This window comes from Protopterus annectens, chromosome 1.part1, assembly GCF_019279795.1.
Source record: "Protopterus annectens isolate FY-2018-M chromosome 1.part1, PAN1.0, whole genome shotgun sequence".
Lineage (NCBI taxonomy): Eukaryota > Metazoa > Chordata > Ceratodontiformes > Protopteridae > Protopterus > Protopterus annectens.
The window spans coordinates 846,216,953-846,241,139 of record NC_056726.1 but is presented as its reverse complement, the minus strand read 5'-3'; the positions used below and the strand labels follow the sequence as shown (position 1 = coordinate 846,241,139).

Sequence of the window (24,187 nt, the reverse complement as noted above, 5' to 3'; positions counted from 1 at the left end):
GTAAAAAATAACTATTTCTGCAAATGAAGCCAACTTTTCTTGATTACCATACCAATTATATCCTTGAATTTTTGAGTCCCTTGTTTTCTTTGCCAGTGGGTCTAAATATAAATCAAATAACTAAAGGAGAAAGAAGACACTCCTGCCTGTTTCTTCTGTTAAAACACCTTATCAGAGAGGAACTCTACCACTTTTATTCTTGCCTTCAGTCCTTCATATATCCTCCTAATTAATCTTATTGTACAACACATTCCAGATCAACTAAGTACTGAAAATGAATGATTGAATAAAGCTATAAAAATGGCAACAATCATAAAAACATAACCAAATACTTAAACTCAGTAAGCGCTTTCATTCACATATGAACTTTTTCCGACCAAGAACAATCATAATTACTGCCGTTTAAGTATTTCATTCAAACAGTCTTATGACCTTAATCAGTGTTTTAAACCATTCCTCTTAAAAAAAAAATAAAATAAAATTATCCTTATCATTTAAATCAGGGTAATTACTTGCTTCTAGTATCATTTGTCACAAATGTTCCTTCTAGTCTAGATCATCTTATGCATCTAGTTTTCTCCAATAATTCTTTACATCATCTAGCGCAGAGAATAAAAAATTAAATTGAGTGACAGTTTTGCACTTGTCAGCATGTTTGACCAAAACATTTCTCATATATTTTATTTTAATGGCATGAAGATGTTCATAAATTCTGCAGTGCAGTTCTCATGTTGTTCTACCTATGTAAAAGGCATTACATTGTATGCAAACTGCTAAATAAATTATAAACCTGTATTTACAAGAAAAAAATGCATGGCACTCTAATATTCCTTTCTCTAATTGTAACATACTCATCTGAATTAAGATGATAATAATTACAAGGTAAACATTTAAACATTCCACGTTTTGTTAGGGTTTACAAAAGAAAGATTACCTAATTTCACCTGAAATAAACAGACTCTCCAGTGTTTGTAAACAAAAGAGGCACTAACCTGAAAAAAGATTGAATGTGTGTTAATTTTTTCTATTAACTGAGCCTACTCCTGTGAAATCTTAATTCTCTCCAGTGTAGTCCAGTTATTGTATCTTGGGGAATAATATGTCCATGCGCCTACTAGTGAATACATGTTTTCCATACCAAATATGTTCATAAATTTCTTCAGAAATACACTTAATTTTGTTTTATTTCCCTTTTATGTCCCCTTCATACAACTTCATTATTGCAAATCAAGTTCTACTCCCCACTTATAAGTAATATTCCCTGCAGAAAGCTGACTATTTATCCCAAAAATTTCTTAAACTCCATGATGGGTCTATATTATCTCCTTGAAAGTTTAATACAGCGAATGGCATGTACAGTGAAAATGCCATTCAGCAAAGTGTTAAAAGTAAAATCGTAATACAGTGAATATCAAAAAATGTGCCCTTTCCTCACTGTAGTGCAATCTCAGAGTTGGGATATATAATTAGTAGGGGGTGTGGGGGGCTCAGCCCCCCACAATAGCAAATTTGCTAAATGGCATTTTCGCTGTACGTGCCATTCGCTGTATTAAACTTTTGAGGAGGTAATATAGACCCCTCCATGATAGCAGCTTTTGGTAAGATGTAAGTACTTGCCAGCATAATAACATCTAACATCTCTTTGTCTTGCCTTCTATGCCATATATGCTTTTCATATTTTCCTCCTATACCATGATATTTCGCCTAAAAATCTACCATTTCCTTATGATATTGCAGTCTGCTTTTATCTGTCAGTTTGCTCATTAGCAATGTTTTTTCTACTCAGAATATTATTACTCTCTATTATATGTTTTGTTAGACATCTCTCTGTTTTTGTCAGTTAGTTGTTTACCTCACTTACTGCATATATTTCTTGTATTATCCTGTAATGTGTTTTCTTGTATTGTATTGTAAAATTATGTGTTTCTGGTATTGTTTTGCATGAATTTGCATGTAATGTTTTTATAAAGGAGCTTTTCTCCCTGGGCCTCCACTGAAAACAGGCCTCTGGCCCTGTCAGATATCCCCAGTAAACAAATAGAAAATAAATAAATAAATAATCGTCCTCCATTGTTAGTAGCACCTTCCTGCCAGAAACCTACCATTATTGTCTTTTTTATCCTATACTTTCCTTCTGGGGCCCCTGTAGCAGTCAGTACTGTTACTCCCCTTTTCCTTTGTCTCTGATATTCTGCTGAATATCCATCCTGAAATCCTTTCTTTGTCAAAGTTACATGCTTATTTTCTTACAAATATATCTACTACAGCATTTGATCTGCACTATGTATTCCTTAATATAATGAAATACTTTTTTTCTTTTTGTCTGTACCTGTAAGGCCATTTACATTCCAAGATAGTGCGGATAAAGTAGCCATTATGTTAAAAATTGTTGTTCCAAACTATTATGCTTGACAGTTTTTGTTATAGTGCGTATTTCCAACCTTTCTCTTACATGTATACACTCTTTGGCAGGCAGATGTTTTATACGGTTGCTTCTCCTCATCTTCATTTAAATCTGTGTCACATTTTCAAGAGGTTTTTTTTTGCTTTAGTGAAAACCTCAAAAACCAAAAACTAAATGCATTTTAAGAACAACCCCATCCCTTTTTAACTTAGAAAAATATAAAAAATACTATCTACGTTTGCAACAAATAAAGCTTAATCCTCCTGATAAAAACAATTTCCCCAAATCGACAGCTACACAAAGAGGCATTGTCTAATCTAAAATTAAGGTTACCCATGCTAAAGTGCATTTTACTTCCCATGTTCCCACTTACACTGGTTGCTGCCTGCTCTTTCCCCTTCACAGATGTGAAAAACAGTGCATATGCTTTCAGAAAACATTAACTTTTAACCCTAAGAAAAAAGCGTACTGGCTACCTTTAAATAAAACTAAATTGTGCTGTTTTCTTTTACGTAGATTAAAGTATTCAGACTGCTGGGGAAGTTGCCATCTCTTCTTAACTTCCTATAATTTCAGACTTGCCATTTTACCTTTAAATTATGCAGTTCTCTCTGCAAAGAATGTTCATAATTTGAAAGTATAGTTGCCTTCACCTGCAGACAGATCAACTCCATGTAAAAGCAGTCAGCAATGAGAAAAAAGGCAACTAACAACTCAGCAGATGTAGGAAGGAATCTTTGTAAATTTCACTCAGAACACAATGTGCTAAATTCTCCTGGCCAACTCCAGGCTTCATGCTTCCCCTCTATCAGCATTTTATTTATTTGTATTTATTTATTGCATTTGTTTACCAACGTAGTCCGACTGTGCAGAAAGCTACTCCTTCTCAGTAAAGGCCCATGGACAAGAGCTCTAGAAAAATTTAATCACGTAAACACTCTGTTAAACCACCACTCACAGCTACACATAGTAACGCTGTATCCAGTGCCTCTACTGCTAACCCCTTAAGGCAAACCAGTGCACACCCAAATTTCGTGGTTGTTGGTGAATCTGTAGTGAGGCACACTAATGTCTCCATCTCCAGACTGAGTAAGGAGAGAGTCACGGTTAGCTACCTTTCTAAGGCTAGGATCCATCAAGTCACACAGGCACTCAGGTCATTGAACCATAGGTACCAGTATGACTCTAACTCCATGTGGTCTCTTCAGCTCTCTCTACTGTGTACAGAGAGAGCACATGGGAAGAACAACCCCTGTAGTCTCTTAATCTTGCTCTGTTTCTTACTCCTCCACTAACAAAATAAATAAAATAAAAAATGTACTCAGCTGATCTTACTGTAACTGTCTTCTACTTTCCTTATTACCTTAGTTTACTGTGCTATGTGCTCTTAAGTGTTCAAGTGCTCTTATTCTGCATTTATTACTTCTTGTTAGTAGCGTGATTATATTTGGCTGCTATTCTAAGCATCTTACTTTTGGTCTTAGCACTTGTGCTTCAGGCCAATTATTTTACATTTAGGGTTTTTGTGGACAAACCCTGCTCTCCATAACTCCGCCAAGTATTCAGAACACTATGTCTGGACAATACCCATCAGTTTCTCTTGCTAGCCTGGTTGACATGGGCATACTGAGATAGTGTAGCAACTGCTTCATGTTCACGGACATTCCCCTTCTCCTAGCATGTAATTCTTCTACTTGCAAGAGATGCATCTACATCAGTAAGCTGGAATCCATGTTCTCTAACACCAAAGTCAGTACTGCTGACAAAGAGGAGATTGCCAGCACAAGCACCACACCACCCACATCACAGAGTCATACACCCACCTATGCAGGGCTCCTCAATAAAAACTTACCCAAACATAGACCCCCAAAACACACTCACAAACATTCCCCACACACACCACCAATCACATCACATACAGTAGTCAACACACCAGTGTCTGACAAATACAGCCCATTAGGTATAACAGCAAACCAAACATACTAGTCATTGGCGACTCAGTAGTGAGACACACTGATGTCCCCCTCACCAGGCTCAGCAAGGAGAAGGTCACGGTCAGCTGGTCAGCTGTTTGTCAGGTGCTAGAATCCACCACATTATGCTCATACTTGGGTCTCTCCACAACAGGTACAAGTATGACTCTGTCATTGTCCATGTCGGTGTGAATGACTTGAGGCATACCTCCCTGGACTATATGAAAAGAGACATGATTGAGCTCTCAGAGTGTGTGTTCCAGGCAGGTATGACCCTAGCCCTGAGCAACATCCTACCTTCACCAAGAATGATACCACAATACTAACAAAAAATGATTGACTTCAACATTTGGCTTAGTTTCTGGTGTCTTTCCAAGGGGAACCAGTATCTGTCTGCCTGTGATGACATGGTTGACAGGCCTTGATCCTTTGCCAGAGATGGCCTCCACCTGTCACCCCTGGGAGTTCCGGATCTTGGCCAAGGCTCTTGCTTTCCCCATTTTGCCTTTTTTAGGCTATGTCTCAAAGACAAACCTTCCAACATAAAAGATCTCTCAAAAAGCAAATTGAACATCATGCTGCTCAGTGCTAGGAGCCTTAACATGAAAACGCACTCACTGGAGGCTCTCCTTGCACTGGAAGATGCTGATGTCTTTGCAGTCATGGAAACTTGGTTCAGGGCTGGGTAGAACACCCCTGCCTTACCAGTCTATATCTCATTCCACACTTTCTGACCCCCAAATGAGGTTGGAAAGACTAAGGGTGGGTGGAGTCTCTATCTTCATTAAGGACAGGCACACCTCCAGAGTGGTTTACCAGCATGATGTACTGGAATTACTCCAGGTGCAACTGACAGTTGGCAAGACACACATCCAAGTTATAGCCAGCTGTAGACCCCCCCCCCTCCATGACTCAGGACAACCACTACTCCTACCTGGACCTACTTGACTCCATCAAGGTAACCCTTAACACTCTGATCCTTGGTGACTTCAACTACCCCACCATAGACTGGGTGAACTATTCATGCACTAATGCACTCACCCAACAATTCCTTGATTTGTCAATTCTAATGCACTTGACTGCATGGACTCAGCCATACCCAACAGAACTAAAACCTGCTCCTCAACGAAACACAAATCTGTCTGGTGGACATCCTCTATCAGCAGGCTCTACAACAAAAAGAAGAAACTGTTGTCCAAGGGTAGAAAGGAACACATTCCAAATTGGAAAAACTCCCTTCTCCGCCTCAACAAGCAAATTACATCACTAGTGAAAACCTCTAAATCCAAGCCATTTATGAGTTGAAACTAGCCCCTAAAACAAAGAGAAGCCACAAGTCCTTCTTCAGTTATGTTAGGAACTTCCATGGCAAAGTCCATGTTTGTTCCAAATTAGTACTTAGTGGTACCACTTACACTGATCCTGTTGACTTAGCCAACCTGCTAGCTGATAGGTTCAGTGCAAACATCACCCCCCCATCACTCCCCAAAGGCCCAGTCTACATCCCCAATACTTGCCCCACACCACACATCTCCATAGATCAAGTGTTAATGGCCCTATCCAAGGCAAAGAACACAGCTTCTATGGGACCTGATAGTATCCCAGGCTGTATTCTGCACCATCTCCAGCAAGAATTAGCTTCACCATTGAGCACCTTGTTTAACCACAGCCTAATTACATGTTTCATTCCAGCAGAGTGGAGAACCGCCATTGTTATCCCCTTGCACAAAGGTGGTGCCACTACTGACCCGAGAAACTATCCCCCATTAGCTTGACAAATCTGATATGTAAAGCCATGGAGCTTACTATTATGGATCTCATAAACAAGGACATAGGCAGTCTCCAAGCACTTGACCCCACCCAGTTCAGATTCATCAGGGGCAGATCTTGCCTACTGAACCTAGTTGACTTCTTTGAGACTGTCACCAAGTCCCTGGATGAGGGAAAGTCAATACATACAGCTTACCTTGATATGACCATGACCTTTGACACAATCCCCCACTCAGGCATCCTCAGAAAGCTAACACAACTTGCTGTTAATCCCTGTCTTGTCAGATGGGTGGCCAACTGGCTGACAGATAGGACCCACAAGGTCAAAATAGGTGCCATCACCTCTGACAGCAGACCTATCACTAGTGGTGTTACCCAGGGATCTGTCCTGGGACCCCTCCTGTTTGGCATCTACTTCTCAGAGGTCCAGGCAAAGTCAAAGGGCCTGTGGCTGACCAAGTTTGTGGATGACTGTAGGTTGGGTGCTGTCACTGACTTCCCAAATGATGTATATACTGCAAGAGGGTCTCACAGCTACAAATAAATGGAGCCAAAGTCATGGCCTTAAGTTAAATACAAAAAAATGTTTTATCATACCATTCGGCAAAAACACAGTCCCTGCTGATTACCACATCGACGGCAACCCCCTAAAAACTCAACCTGTGGTGAGAGACCTGGGTATTCAGGTTGACAATAATCTCACATTCGGCCATCATGTAGCAGCAGTAGTCAGAAAAGCATTTTACTTTGTTCATCTCATAAGTAAAGGAATTGCGTCCAGAAAAAAGAAGGTTATAACCTCTCCGTACTCATCCCTCATTAAACTTATAATTGAGTATAATGTCCCATTTGGTATGCACCTCTCCTAAAACCTGCAACAACTGGAAAGGCCACAGAAATACCTCACAAGGAGAAGCTATGGCCTCCAACACCTGTCCTATGCGGTCAGGCTGAAATCACTATCGGTCTACTCAGTATCATACAGCAGCAGAGAGACAAACGAGAGACTTTGGAGTGATTAAGTATCATTTTTCTGCATTTTCTTGCTGCCTTTAGCTAATTCCGCCTAAAATGCTGATTTTCCAGAGTTTCTGTGATTTAAAAAGCTTGTTTCAGCTACATATTGTACTTATGTTACTGCCTGCACTTTAACAAAGTCGTTTTTGTGTTTAAATTACCTGTTTAACTGTTGTAGGCTACACACTAAGGTGTGATAGCCATTTCTGTGCATTTAAAGTGTTTTTCATTGTATCTGCTTTATTTTCTGGAAAAAAAAATATATATATATATATATATATATATATATATATATATATATATATATATATATATACTTGTTTTCCAGCCTTTCTAAGCTAGTATAAGTCCAGTTTTCAGGTTAGTGCTGAATTCAGGGATGTGTTATAAGTTTCTGTGTTTGCCCATACCTTACTTGGATAGAAGGAAGTTTCTCTGTTCACTGTGAGAGAGGTAGCTTTGAGCAGCCTATCTGTCCCTGGAGGAGTGGTTTCAGCCCAGAAATTAGTAGTTTATTGGCTATTTTGGGCTAATTTCTATCTCTTTCATTTCCCTGCTATAAAACCCACATTTGCAAGGTTTTGCTCACCGGGCAGTGCCAGTTAGCTAGGGTATAACTATTCCCAGCTCAACAAAGTCTACTCTTCAATTTTTCCCTTGGAACTAGACAAACGTTCAACTTAAGCACTCAAACCATTCACTTCTCATCCCGGCACTTGCTCAAAACTCATAGGCAAGCACTAATAAACCTTAGCACTAGACCCTCCTATACTGTAGAGTAGGACAAGGCTCTCTATTCAACCTTACCAGCCAATCAGTAAAACAATTCACTGTACCTATCCAGGCATGTCCAAAGGGAAGTTTCAGGTGTACTTTCCAGTCCAACTGGTGAATCTGGGCATTTTGAAGCAATGTTACAATTGCTTAATGTACACAGACAACCCACTACTCCTTCCACCAAACACTAATACATGCAAGAGATGCAATTATACAGCCAAACTGGAGGCTAAGCTCTCTCAACCCAAGAATGGACCAGGCAGTCAAGAGGAGAAGGGAATTACTTGCATCACACCACCAGTCTCACATAGACCTATGAAACCAGCACCTGCAAAAAACACACATAAATACATGAAAACATACTCAGAGGCTCTAAATAAAAATCTGCAAAAGCAACAGAGAACTCCAAAGCAGACATCCAAGCAACCTCCACCCCCCAACACAAACCATGAAACACACACTTCACAAAACCAGTGTGCCACACAATCACAGCCCTTACGGCAAAATAACATACCCAACACACTAGTAATAGGTGACTCTATAGTCAGGCACACTGACGTCCCACTCACTAGGCTGAACAAGGAGAAGGTTACTGTTAACTGCCTGTCGGGTGCTGGGATCCGCCACATAACACAAGCACTCAGGTCACTCCAGAACAAGTCCAAATATGACTCTGTCATTGTCCATGTTGGTGTGAATGACCTGAGCTGTACCTCCCTGGACTACATGAAAAGAGACATGGAGGAGCTCTCTGATCCCGTAGCCCAGGCCGGTATGACCCTGAGTAGCATCCTGCACTCACCAAGAATTATACCATGGTATAGAGAAGAATGATCAGTTTCAACAATTGGCTAAGCATCTGGTGTCATTCAAAGGGGATCCAGTGTCTGTCAGCCTGGGGATGACATGCTCGACAAGCCACGTTGCTTCGCTAGAGAAGGCTTGCACCTGTCACCCTTAGGCTTTCAAATACTGACCAAGGCTCTTGCCACCCCCATAGGCAAGGCTCAAAAGACAAACCCACTACTGTAAATAGCACAAGTAACAAAAAAAACTGAGGGTTATGCTACTCAATACCAGAAGTCTAAACCTCAAAATGCACGCACTCGAGGCACTACTCAGTATGGAGAAAATCGATATATGTGCAGTAACAGAAACCTGGTTTAAGGCTCTAGAGAGCACCCCAGCACTACCAGGCTACAATTCATACCATACATTTCGGCCACAAAACCTTGACCGAAATACAAAAGGCGGGGGAGTATTCATATTCATCAAGGATACCCACACCTCCAGGTTAGTGGCACAGCACGATGCTTCAGAGATCATCCATATGCAACTAACAACAGGCAAAACTGCTATTCAAATTATAGCCTGCTACAGATCACCCACCATGTTCCAGGACCCCCACTCCACATTCCTGGAAACACTGGGAAGCATAAAGGTCCTACCAAACACCCTGATATTGGGTGATTTCAATTACCCATACATTAACTGGGAGAAGTACTCAAGTACAAACTCCCTTGCCCAGCATTTCCTAGAATTTATAAACTCAAACGCCCTGGATCAACTAGTCAGCACCCCCACCAGAGGTGACAACATATTGGACCTGGTCATCACCAACGTGGGTGACCAGTGTTCCACACCAGAGGTCAACCCCTCGCTGGTTAGATCTGAGCATAAACTAATCACTCTGGATATCCACATTCCGCCACCAACCCCGGTCTAAGAAACCACCGTGAAAAACTTTTCAAAAGCAAACTTCACATTACTTAAGACCGAGGTGGGAAGTTTCAAAGCCCCCATGCTAAAGGATAACGCTGTCCAAGCTGCAAAATCCTTTACTAATGCATTCTATGGGCACCTACAAGAATGCATGGATCATGCTATCCCAAACAAAATCAAGACTCACTCCTCCAAGAAAAGGAAACCAGTGTGGTGGACCCCTGCCATAAACAAGCTGTACAATAGAAGGAGGAAACTAGTACAGAAAAGAGTAAAATCCCAAGAAGGGAAGACACCCCTGATCAATATCAGCAAGAAACTACATTCCTTCATAAAATCATCCCAGGCGAGCTTCGAAAGAAAAATTGCCATGGACTCCAAAGATAACCACAAGGCATTCTTTAGCTATATCAAGAATCTAAGTGGCAATTCTCAGATCTGCTCAGAGTTAGTGCAGAATGGCACAAAATACACTGAACCGACTGATATAGCCAACATCCTGGCAGACAGGTTCAGTGCAAACTTCACCCCCCTCTCACCCCCAAAAGGGCTCATAGCTATACCAGAAGAATGTAGTGCCCCTGAAACCACAGACACTCAGGTTAAAGCAGCCCTCTCCAAAGCCAAAAACACAGCATCAATGGGACCGGACGGTGTCCCAGGCTGTATCCTACATGAGCTCAAAGATGAACTAACCCCTCACCTAAACACACTGTTTAAACTCGGCCTCTCCACAGGCTACGTGCCTACAGAGTGGCACACAGCAACGGTTATTCCGCTCCACAAAGGTGGAGCCACAACGGATCCTGAGAACTATCACCCTATAAGCCTGACTTGCTTGGTCTGCAAAGCTATGGAGCGTATAATCATGGATCTTATTAACAGAGACATAGGAAATCTCCAAACATTGGACCCTACCCAGTTCGGCTTTGTTAAGTTACCAAGGCTATAGACGAGGAAAGGTGGTCCACACAGCCTATCTAGACCTCGCAAAGGCCTTTGACACCATTCCCCACTCAGGTATTATAGACAAGCTCACCAGCCTGAACATAAGCCCCTACGTCACGAGATGGGTTGCCAACTGGCTCATGGACAGAACCCACATTGTAAGAGTTGCGGGAACTAGGTCTGACTCTAAACTGGTTACAAGTGGCGTTCTCCAGGGCTCAGTCCTAGGACCCCTCCTGTTCGGCATATACTTCTCAGAGGTACAGGCAAGCACAGGAGGACTATGGCTGACCAAGTTTGCAGACGACTGCAAACTAGGGGCTATAATTGAATCTCCGGCTGACACAGACATCCTCCAAAAGGGTCTCACTGAGACAGATACCTGGTGTCAAAACCATGGCCTCAAGCTAAATGCCAAAAAGTGCATAGTCATCCCCTTTAGAAAAAACAAAGTACCCACAAACTACCACATAGGTGGTAGCCCCATAAATACAGGAGACGTAATAAGGGATCTGGGGACCCAAGTAGATAGTAACCTCTCCTTTGATAATCACATTGCCAAAGTGGTTAGAAAATCCTTCTATGTGGCCCACCTAATCACAAAAAGGTTTGCATCCAGATCGAAAGATGTCATTATTCTCCTCTACGCATCACTCATCAGACCCATCATAGAGTACAATGCCCCATTTGGGATGTTCCTTACAAGACACCTGCAACAACTGGAAAGACCACAGAAGTACCTCACCAAGAGGATCACTGGCCTCAAGCAGATGCCCTATGCAGCTCGACTGAAGAAACTCCAGCTGTACTCTGTTGCATACCGCCTGCTCAGAGGTGATCTCTGCCTGACGTACAAGGCCATGTCCAACTCAGAATTGATGGACATGCTCCACCTAAAAAAAAACATATTCCCTCAAGTCACATACTCCATGGATCTAAACTTCACCACAACAATAAATAGAACGTGCTGGAGGGATAGATTCCTGTCCCAGAGACTTCCCATGCTCTGGAACAAGATTCCAATCTACATTAGGCAGAGCTCCTCGCTAACCCTTTTCAAGAGAAACCTTGATGAGTGGATGGGAAACAGAAAGTTTACCCCAGGAATCACTTCATTGGCTCTGCTGGACAGAGGCACAGGGAACTAATGTAAGGGGCAGTGAAAGCCAACACATTCTGGCTAGGCTTATAAATGCCTTCGGGCAGATAGCCTAGTACCTACCTATGATTGCTCAGAGGTGATCTGTACCTCGCCTACAAGGCAATATTGGACCCTGTCCAACTAGAGATGCTCTGTAGCCATAAGACTAACTCCTCACGCATTACCCGCTTGATAGGCCTAAATCTAATATGCAACATCAACAAAACCTTCTGGAGAGACAGGTTTGTCTCCCAAAGGCTGCCCCATCTCTGGAATAGGCTTCCCATACATGTCAAACAGAGTACCTTACTGACCCTCTTCAAGCACAACCTTGATGAGTGGATGGGAAACCACAAGTCTGTCCCAGGGGTTCCACCTTTGTCCTTCATTGACAGGAGTGACAGGTGCTGACTGAGGCTTCTTTTTTGGGGATAGTCTCTTCGCTAGACTTGTAAGGACCCTAGGGCCATTAGCCTAGTAACCTGCTATGATCCTATGTACTTCTCTTGACCATATGAAGACAGACATGATTGAACTCACTGATTGTGTCTCAGGCAGGCTTGAGCCTAGCACTGAGCAGCATGCTACCTTCTTTAAGGATGGTGCATGTAGTCACGATGCCAACAGAAAATGTTTGATTTTAACATTTGTCTTAGCTTCTGCTGTCAGTCCAAGGGGGTACAGTATTTGACGGCCTGGGAGAACATGGTTGACAGACCATGGTGCTTTACCAGGGATAGTCTGCACTTATCCCATCTAGGCTTTCTGATATTGGCAAAGGCCTTTTCCACACCCATAGTGCCTTTTTTTAGGCAGTGCCAAACTGATGAATCTCCTGACTTAACTGAACCTACGAAGGAATATCCGAAGATGGTATTGCTCAATGCCAAAAGACTTGACAAGAAACTCCACTGCCAGCAATCCTTCCTCTCCCAGGAGAGTGTAGACATCTGTCTAGTAATGGAGACATCTGTCTAGTAATGGAGACATGGTTTAAAGTTACGGAAAGTACCCTGGCAATGCTAGATCATAATGCCTTTCACACCTTCAGACCAGCTACTCCACAGGAGAAAACTAAAGGTGGAGAAGTCTCAATCTATATTAAAACCAACCTCACATCCAGACTTATTAAAGCGTATGACCCACAGGAACTCATAAATATCCAACTCACCATAAACAGGGTCTCGTACCATATCCTTGTAACCTTTGGGTTCCCCTCCATGTCCCAGGAAACCCATATTACCTATCCCGGTGTACTGTAGTGCCTCACCATTCAACCCAATTCAATATTCATGGCAGATCTCAAGTACCCCTTTATAGACTGGAAATCCTACACCACTTGTAATACATACACCCAGTAATGCCTAAACTTTGTTAATACCAACATTGTGGAACAATTGGTCCATTCTCTTACCAGAGGTACAAATGTTCCTGGCCTTGTACCCACGAACATGGGGGAGTGATGTTCCTCGCCCTATGTAATGTCTTCACTTGTCAGATCTGGGCTTAAGGTAGTATTGCTTAAAATAAAAATTAAATCCTGGGATCCAGCAAAACCAAACATGTTTAAGAACTATTCCAAGACTAACTTGTCTGTATTACTCCTTGACTAAGTTCCGAAAACCCCAAACCCAGTAAACATCATAGCAGATGCTGAGCTATTTACAAAATCTCTGTACAGCCATATTAATAGCTATGTTAAGCAAGCTGTGCCCTTTGTATTAAAAAAAGAAACTCAAAAGACATGCCACCCTGGTGGAATCACAATATCCAGCAGTTATAAAAAAAAAAATCTTGACCAAGCATAGGAGGAGCAATGCCCTACAGACTAAAAGCCCTCTGACCAATTAGTACTTCAAAGGCTAAATTTGAAGAAAAAAATAGCTTCTTAGGAAAATGACAACCCACAAAGCTTTCTACAGCTATGTCCATAATCCCAAGGTAAAATGTTAACAATGTGCAGAACTTATTGTAAATGGTATCACCCATCATCCACACTGACCCACAGGCCATTGCCAACCTTTTGGCTGACAGGTTCAGCTCAAATTTCTCCCCACGCACCCACCAGTAGTCCAGAGGAAATGTCACATACCACAATGCCCCCAACCATTACTACAGAACAGGTCATCAAAGCACTTTCCAAGGCCAAAAACACTGCATCGATGGGCCCCGATAACATCCCAGGATGCTTAATAAATAGCTTGAAACATGACCTCTTTGGTCCACTTGAATCACTTTTCAACTAGAGCCTGCAGTCAGGTTTTGAGCCCAAGAAATGTAGGATAGCGACAGTCATTCCTCTGAATAAAGGAGGTCCAGCCACTGATCTGGGTAACTATAGGCCCATAAGTCTGACCAACTTCATATGTAAGAGCATGGAAAGAATCATCATGGGCATGATAAAAAGAGTATAGGTAACCTGCAAACACTGGACCCATCACAATTTGGCTTTCTTAAAGGAAGGAAATGAGAGTAAATCTAGTAGACTTTTCTGAGTGAGTCACTAAAACAATGGATGAAGGCAAGACTGTGCACACAGCTTACTTTGACCTGACCAAGGCTTTTGATACAGTACCCAACTCAGGCATTACAGACAAGCTCACTAATTTAGGTATAAACTGTTTTATCACCCACTGGAGTGCCAACTGGCTCACTTGTATGACCCAGGAAGTCAGAATAGGTGAGGCCACATCCACCAAGAGACTAGTCACTAGTGGAGTCCCCATGGCTTGGTACTGAGCTTACTCCTTTTTGGCATCTGTTTCTCTGAAATGGAAGCAAATACTGAAGGTTTATGACTGAATATGTTTGCAGATGATATGAAGCTGGGAGTTACCAGCTCCCCTGCAGACACTAGTATTCTTCAGGAAGGCCTATCTCTGACTAATCAGTGGTGCCAAAGCCATGGTCTTAAACTTTATGCTAAGAAATGAATAATTGTACCCTTTGGGAAGTCAACTATCCCAGCTAATTACCATGTTGATAATACACCCCTAAGAGTTGATGTAGTGGTCAGGGGTCTGGGAATGCAGACAGTAGTCTTACGTTCGACCACCACGTGGCAGCAGTGATGAGGAAATCCTTTTATGTTGCGCAACTTATAAGTAATGGATGGTCCAAAGAGGTCATTATCCCACTGTACTCTGCTCTTATCAGACCAATCATAGAGTGCATTGCTCCCTTTGGTATGTATCTGACCAGGCGTATGCAGCAAACCTGCCTTACACAGAGCACCTTAAAGCCCTTTCCCTGTACTCAGTCCCCTATAGATTCCTGATGGGTAATCTATGCCTGGCTTATAGGGCATCCACAAACCCCACACTTATAAATATCCTGCATTTCCATAAGTCAAATAGTACCAGTAATATAAGGTCTAGGGATCTGAATTTTTGTCTGTGACTTAAACAGAACATGCTGTACAAATGGATATGTATTCTAGAGACTACCTCTCCTATGGAACAGAATTCCCATCTATGTGAATCTGAGTTCATTAATTACCCAATGCAAGTGTAACCTAGGACAGTGGCTGGGGAATAAGAAATTTATATTGTGCCTGCCACGCATGTCCTGTATGGGCAGGTGCTGCCTATAAATGTCTGTCTCTCACTGTCCTATTTGATACAGGGCATCAGTATTCTTTTAGAAAAACTTGACCAGGCTTAGAAAAGCCCTCAGGTCATTAGCCTACTAAAACTCTATGAATTATATAAAGAAAATTGTAAAAATCACTATTCAAGTAGTCAACAAATGTACAGAATTTAAACAGAGTATTGTTAAATGATAGCAGCACTGTGTAATGAGCTATGAACATTTTTCCAGGGAGAAAAGCTTTTGGAAAAAACATTACATATACAACATTTAAATAAAGTATCATTAATTAATATCAGCATAATCTAAAGAGCTAAGAAACATGTTTGGAACGGAATTTGGTAGAAGGAGAGGAAAGGAGGGAATGAAGAATTACTATTAAGAAGTGAGAGATGATGCTTCTGGGATAGGTAGAAGGAAGAAGAGAGAGAGAGGTAGAGGTTGAGTGGGAGATATTGGACCAATATCTAAAGGTGTAGTGCTGGGAAAGAATAGGAGACAGTAATGAAAAAAAAACGTCTGTTAATGTATTTGTAGATGTAAGAAACTTAGCATTTTTCTTGCCTTTCATCATTATTTAAAAATAAAAAAGTTGTTTATATCCTAAGGCAAGGTCATTGATCTACACACCCACCCTTGTAAAAACAACAGAATTTATCATCTTAATTCTACATATAATCTGTGCACTTTTATACCTACTCCACCTTATCAGACCAAAAGCACAGTCTTATATTAATTTAGACTTAATTATAACTTAAAATATTTGGGAATTGATGAAGGAGCAACAAATAAAACATTAAAAAAATGTGAATAAAATTTAGTAAGGAATATTTTAGAAGAATTAAATTAACTGAAAACAGAGTTGACATATGTGAACAAAGTCCAAGCTTATAAAGCAAATTGCTCTTCCTGTCCTAACGTACAGTTTTGGAGTGAATGACTAGCCCCAAAAAGTGTTGATAGATTGGACAGGATGCTTCATGCTCATCAAATGATTTCTAAAAATCAGTGCATAACAAGATTATATATTCCCCGTTCTGAAGGAGTTATGGGCCTCCTTGAAATTGATTACATGTATAGATCTGCAGTTGTGGGACTGCATACATATATGCTAACCTCACAAGACCCAAACGTAGTTTTAAAACATGAGGAGAGTAAGTCTAAGATGACTCTCCTGCTTAGTTTAGCAGGAGCATATCGGCAACAAGTGGGATTGAAAATCAAACCAGAAGTAGATAAAAATCAGGCAGCAACTGAATGTGTCAAAAAAACAAAAGAAAGAATATAAGGTGAAGGATAAGATGAGAAGGCAAGAAATGTGGAAAATGCATAAATACAATTAGAAGTACAGAAAACTCTTGGAACAACCTCATATCGATCAGGATCGAATGCAGGAATGGATAAGGAGAGGTGAATTTAAACCAAAAGACGAAAGGTTAAGATTGGCAGCCCAAGATAGTTGACTACGTGGTGTACAAAGTCCATTGAACATGTGAGAGAAACAGATAAATGTAGGTTTTGTAAAACAGAATTGGGCACAATCACACATCTTATTGCTGGTTGTGATATACTAATGGCAGAAGGACTGTATACTGAAAGGCATAATAATGTAGCAAGACTGTTGCATTGGGGATTATGCAAGCATTATAATACTGAAGTAGCTAAAAAACACTGGAAACGTGCCACTAAGCGTCATAGATAATGATGAAGTTCTTATCACATGGGATCATCCGTTACCAACAGCTCAAAAAATAGACAGGAGAAAATCAGATGTGGTTGCCCATGAAAAGAAGACAAAAGTAGCATTGATCATTGAAATTGATACACCCAGTGACTGCAGTGTCTTTCGTACGCAGACACACAAAATCATAAAATTACCAGGATTTGCAGGCAGAAATGAGGGCAGTGTGGAAGAAAGATACCCAGACAGTTCCAGTAGTAGTAGGAGCAATGGGTCTTATAAAAAAGAATATAAATCATACTTAGATATGTTACCGATACGTGTAACTCCATAGAAATTGCAGGAGTCGTCATTACTGGGCACATTGCAGGCACTGCGAAGATCACTTCTGGCTAACACCAAAGATTGAAACAATACTAATTTCATGCACTTTAATCATACTTTGACTTGGGAATGGGGTCCATTCCCATCTTGATATTAGAAACCCAAAAGACTTGGAGAAATTAAAAAAGAAAAAAAAAACTGCTTTGCAATGTAATGTACAGTTTACATGTATCCTGAAATGGTTTATAGAAATACTAATAAGAACAAGAATTGTTTTATTTACACTTATTTAACGAATGCTCACATTATTGAACACTGCACTAATTTTATTTGCTAGCAAGATAATGGTCAAGATCCTGCCATCTAGACTCCAGCAATATATGCTTTGAGAAGTGTCATATACAAGCTGGTTTTAGAAGGGACAAAGGCAATAAATATCAAATTGCCAGAATCCACTGGATAAAAGAGAAAGCAAGGAATTTACAGAAAAAAAAATATTTGTTTCTACTTTACCAAATTCTTTGGGAATTGAGGATGTTGGGTCACCTTATTTGTAAACAAGACTGTATGCCAGAAAACTGATGTTTTTGAACTGTGGTACTGGAGAAAACTTATCTGAAAACATGTAATGCAAGAAGAGCAAATCGAGTATTTATGGAAGTAAACACAGACCTTTCCCTGGTATTCATAGATTAGTACTAAGCTAACTGCCCTTACGAGCCATTTTAAGCTTAGCTAATTATCCCTTGTGAGACTTGAACCCTGCACCTTGTGTTTGTAAGGCAAACACCTTAACCATTAGGCCACCCTCCTAGACTGGTATGTCTAATAATACAGCTAAAACTGATATACTTTGGCCACATAATGCAGAAACAGGATTCACTAGAAAAGATACTGATTCTGGGAAAGATGAAAGACCAAAGAAGAGGGTGTTGCAGAGGCTCAGATGGATAGACAGTATTACTGAAGTAATGAGCATGAATTTGCAAGAATTTGAAGTGGTAGTTGTTGATATACAGGACTAATGTGCTGAAGTCCTTTGGGTCATGACCTGTCAGACTTGTCAAAATGACTAAGCAACAACAATAGCTTTGTCTGACAAGCTGCTAAAAGTAAAACCTAACAAATCTTATTTGTGGCAGCTGTGGGCATTTCAGATAGGCATTATCAAAACTATAGTTATTTATCCTTATGCTTTAATGTTATAAATCACGTTATAGTTAAACATTTTAACTATGGAGGACCCCTCAAAATGTACCATTAAGTCATGTTCAAGTTGTAAGTTGCAGCTAAGGAAAAAATACTGCAGTGTACTGAAATGTGATTTTTTTTCTTTTACTTGCTTTAAACATACAGTCAGAAGAAATGTGTTTCACACATTATAACCCATTTATGTAGTACTCTGTGGTGCTATACTAGTAGAACCACAAACAGTCCTTGATAGCTGCTTTAATAATAGCCACTCCCAGCTGACCCTTACCCCTATGATGGTGTTAGACATAATCCAAGGTGGTAGTGTGCATTTGCCATAAGCTATTAAGACCAGTTACCCCTTGTATACATAAGTAGAAGTGATGCACATTTAAGCACCATAACCTGTACGTCTCACATTATTTTAATACAGAGAAAAATACTGGGAAACTATAATAGTATATTAGAAATTACAATGACCGGAATTCAAAGCAGTAAAGTAAGTTAAAGTTGGAATGTACTAATACTAGCTAATAATAATAGTACTAATAATAGCTATTAGAGAGACTCATGAGCCAACAGCTAACTTTGTATGTTAAGAAAAGAACAGCGTTTGGACAAGAGGAGACACTGAAGTAAAATGAATTTTCAACTAAGTAGCCTATTAAAAAAATACAAAATAGCATTTAACCTGCACTGTTTAAATGCTAAGGTGGGGGAAAAGGGGGAGAGTGCATCAAAGAATAGTAGGAAAAAGTATAAGAAAGTAACAATTTTAAGAGTATTATGTATATTAGAGGATAATTTAAATCATGCAGAACACAAACAACTGCTCACAGCAGACTAACAGTATCCTGGAAGAGAAACCTAACAACTTCCTGATTTGTACACAAGATAAAGATGTAAAAGAAAGACTTCTGTAAATGATATAGTTGCATCAGTAAAGTAAAATAAGACTAATTAAAGCTGTCATAGTACTAAAAGTATCCTCTAATGGAAAATGCATCTTGAAGGCAATTCATTAACTTAACTAGCATTATATTAAGCAGCATCAAATCTGCATGTAGCATACAGTTTGGAAAATGAGGAAGCCTCATAAACTTTACTGATTCAACAAGACAAATGGTTATGCAAACATTTTCTGTCAGGGTCGAATGCACAGAGCTTTTTAATCAGCCATTCTATTATCTGCAGCTGTTTCAGGAAGATCGCAGTTTAGCTGGAAAGAGCATCATAAAAACAAGCATCAAGTGTCCTTTTTAATTAGGAACTGGCAAAAAGGAGAAAGTTGCTTTCTTACTATTTTATACTTAATAGGAACATCTCCAGAGAACTTCATCTGATGTGACAGTTTTGCCAAATAAAATTTGGCTTATTCTTGGTAGTTTTAAAGATTATAACTGTACTTTGAAAGTTTAATAATTTGATGTAAAATAGTCTAGGAAATCCAAAACGGACTTTGTGTAAAGCATTTTGAGTGCCTTTTCTGTTATGAGCAATTGTTTTGCTTTTATTTTCTCAGCACATTGGAAGAAAATGTTGCAAATATCTGCAGGGTGACACAGTGGTGCAGCGGTTAACACTGATGCCTCACAGCAAGAGGATTGCCCAGTTCGAATCTCAGCTGGGGTGCCTTCTGTGCAGAGTCTGCATGTCCTCCCTGCGTTCATGTGGGTTTCCTCTGGGTGCTCCAGTTTACTCCCACATTCCAAAGACATGCATCTGTAGTGTTTCTCCCCGGACCTCCATTAAAAATAGGTTCTGTCCTAGACAGACTTTTCCGGTCAACAGATGTTAAATAAATAAATAAATCTAGTAAGTTAGCAGAATCATATTTTTCAGGCAATCCTCTGAAGAGACTATTATTATGTGTCTTACCTCTAATTCAGTCAGTTTTTCATTCACAGATGCAATTTCTTTGGGGAAGAGACCAATCTTGAAAGTAGTATTAGAGATATTGTCCTCAGAGGTTGAAATCCTTGTCTCAAATTTTATAATCCTTAAGAGTAATTCAACAAAAGTAGTATTAATAGTAACAAGTTTTGCACAGAGGTAACACACCTACCTGTAATGGTTATAATGCTTCTTTCTGTTGAGTGAGAGGAAGATTGCTGACAGTGGAAGACTTTGAAATATGTAGTTTTCTCTCCTGTTTCTGAAGTTTTGTGTCGTTTTATGTTAAGTTACTTTCACTGATATTAAAAGTTTTGTAATGTGAGATTCTGTCTCAGTTCCAGTTTTGCTAACCATGCTGTTATAAAGACTGATTTGCTGAAGAACTAAAATAGCTGCAATGCCACAGGGAGATTGACGAAAGCTGCAAAAGAAACCGTTAATTGTAGTACAGTTTAGTTCCATATGTTATCAGTTGAAATCTTTTAAATTTCATGAAAATAACTACAAAATCAGGAGACAAAGCTAGCAAAAGCACACCCTCATAGTTCTGTTGACATCTTTCAGTCTCCCATCTGATCATGATGTTACTGATCAGAGGTTTAAATTTAGCCGTGAATCATATTGTCAGACTACACAGGTGTTATACATCTTAACGTGTACTTTTCCTAAATTTTATTTGGAAGAGCTCTTTAGGAAGGTATGAGTGAATCTCCATTGGATATCTTAAGGAGATTAAATGTAATTTACTAACTGTCCCTGTTGAATTTCCACTATATTTCTAGGTGTTTGACTTTGAAGTATATTGTTTTCTGTAAAGAAAGATGTGTTGAATGCTTTGTTAATGTTACCTATTCGACACTTGACGACAGTAAGGCTTGACATAATGAGTTATTAGTGAAATAATTGCCATTATGGTATACTTAGGCAGAGCTATTCACTCACATCTTGACATTTTATGTATAAGTGTAAATGTTCTTTTTGTACAGAAATAATAATCCTGCAGTGAAAAAAATATGTTTTATTAGAGATTCATAAGTTGCTGATACTGGCTACAGTATAAGTGATGTTTTTGTGGTACTGAGCTGGATTGATTAAGCAGAACAGCCTTTATCTTTGAAAAATAATTGTTTTGTTTTCATTATAGGTGGTTCAGCTGATGAGAAGAAACCTGGACATAGACCACCACTTGGAGAACAGGCTGCCTGTTTAATTGATACCACTGAGAGGATGGTTGCTTTGAGACGCATCACAGTTACAGCACAGATTTTTCTTGCACGCTGCATTGTCATGAAGGCACTCTCTCTAGTCTCTGTAAGGTAGGGTTAAAGTTTACTTTTAATAACTCAATTTCACTGAAATGATTGTGCAACCCATCGAATTTTAAGGCACTGTCAATTATTCCAGAGCAACTTTTTTCCCACTTTTTCTTTGCCCTACACATAGGTAATGGATTACCTCAGAAACTGCCCTGTATTGCAATCAGTTCATTCTTGTGAAGCCACCAAATTATGTACAGTTGATCAGCATTTGAATTTACTGATAATTGCAGAATGTAATGTTGAATAATACTGGATGATCCTTTTATTTTGTGTGATGTGCTAGTTATCACATTTTCTGTGTGCTGGGATAAGAATCTTCTAGCCTTCTTCCTCTGGCAGTGGATGCACTGATACTAGATATCCGCATTCTCAACTGAGGGGGTCACAAAAACATGAAGTCCCATATTTCTTTGGAAACCACAGTTGTGGATGCTTAGTCCATTCTTCTTTCATTCAGCCTTTTAGAATCCCAGGTTTATTTCCAGTCTGGAGTCTTTTCAAGATGGCAGTGATAAAGACAATGGGACAACTCTATGAATCTACTGTCAAAGAAAAAAGGTCACCATATATTTCAACCTGACAATCTACCTTGAAATCTCTTATCAAACCTGCTAGAGATGCAAAACATCACAGCTGCAATATGCAATAAAGTCCTGTGGTTAATAAAACCATGTGCTAGTACATGCAAGACTGCAAAAACTCCAAGAAGTGGGAACATTTACAAGAAACACAAATCTCATCCTTGCCCTCATCCATGAGCATTGTGAAAGAAAACCCAATACCTGTGGCAATCCAATCTTTGACATACTAAGACATCTACCTCATCTAAATACAGTATTATATGCATATTCAGTATTTCCAGAAGGTTTCTCAACAGAGCACACAGTCAGTGGTAGTGATTCCCTGTCATAGGTGTCTTCTGCATGTTACCCTAATGAGGTACAAATTGTAGCAATAATAGACCTATGCTTTCAGTATCTGTCACAAAACTGGAAAAGTATATATTTAGCAAGCTGTAAGTATTTTATATATTTTGTGATTTACAGATTAAGGCTGAGATTATGTTTTGGATAGGTTGGTTTTGCCTTACTACCATACATTGTACTGAATCAGAACATCTACTTTGCTGAGTGAGCTTCATTTGGAGTTTACATGTGTAAACAATTTTAGTGTGGCATATTAAGTTAAATCATAAAAAGAGATGCATTTTTCTCATTTTGTTTTCAGTTGTTTTTTTTTCCTTCACACATGAAAACTTTTTTTCTGAAAGTTATTATAACGTATATCCAGCTCATTTCTCATTGATCTCATGTTAACCAGCTAGAATGACGTGTGAATATACATTAGAGAAGTGTGCTAACTGCTTCATTACAGCTGCAGCTGTCTGAGCCTTTATTAATGGAACAGGACTTGTACATGGACACCAGCTAGTTGTATAATACAAGAAATAAATATGTGAGGCTAAATAATTTAAAATATTTATATGCAACTATAGTGCCATGACATGTGAACTTTGAAATCAAGTATGACATTTTTTAATATAACGTTGAACTGTAATCAGGCTACTTATATTAGAATTTTATTTTACTGTTTTCTATTTAACAGTGGCTCCATCTGCAATCAGTCTGTCTGCCTCCAAGCTTTTGGTCTTACAAATATTTATGACCTAGTTCGCCTGATGAGTCTTGAAGCATCAGGAAGAGCCCAGCTGAGTGTTGCTGATGTCAACAAGGGAAACTTCAGTCTCCTTAATAAGACTTGGTTATCACCTCTTACTCACTTAACTTCTGCTATCAGGTGCCTGGCATCTAAGAACTTTGCATCATACAAGGCTTTGATTGGTATCTGCATTCAGGTATATTGAAATTCATATTCCCCTGAAGTATATGAGAAAAAAGTATTCTGATAATCTGCATATTTCCATTTTTTATTGTTAATTAAGATGGAACTTACAGTAACTGGTACCAAAGCACTGAGGCTTAAAATTACAGGATAATTGGGCTAATGTATCCTGTTAACCTTAATCTTCTTGCCATTTTCTTACTATGAAGAATATTGAGTTCTTCATGCTTTAATTTTAGGGTTATCTTTTTTCAAAAAGTAGAAACTGGGTATTAAGTTATACCTTAAAGTCCAATAGCTTCCCTATCCCCGTGGATTTGTGAACACTTAGTGGTACTATTCCAAAGTGTGTTTTTTTTTTCCCATAAGGAAGGTAAAGAGAAGTCCAGTAAAACCTGACATTAAAAACCAAACTAGTGTGCATGTAAACTTATTTTATGTTATAATTTGCTGTTAAATATATACTTAAGTTCACTTAAGGCAAATACATATGACTATAGAAAGTATCGTAAAGTGATCTGAGAAGCATAATAGTGCACTGTTTCATGTAAGGTTATATTTTCCTAAATGTAGTCTTCATTCATGTTCTGCATT

General features: G+C 39.5%; 1 protein-coding gene across 1 annotated transcript in view; it reads left to right on the top strand.

The window, feature by feature from the left end:
* The window catches only part of LOC122815150 (probable E3 ubiquitin-protein ligase HERC1), a 5,886,073-nt gene that overhangs the window by 3,926,869 nt on the left and 1,935,017 nt on the right, over positions 1-24,187 (top strand). Inside the window, exons 48-49 of the mRNA XM_044087407.1 lie at positions 21,577-21,748; positions 23,357-23,606. Of these exons, the coding sequence (XP_043943342.1) occupies positions 21,577-21,748; positions 23,357-23,606 (422 nt within the window). The remainder of the gene's footprint in view (positions 1-21,576; positions 21,749-23,356; positions 23,607-24,187) is intronic.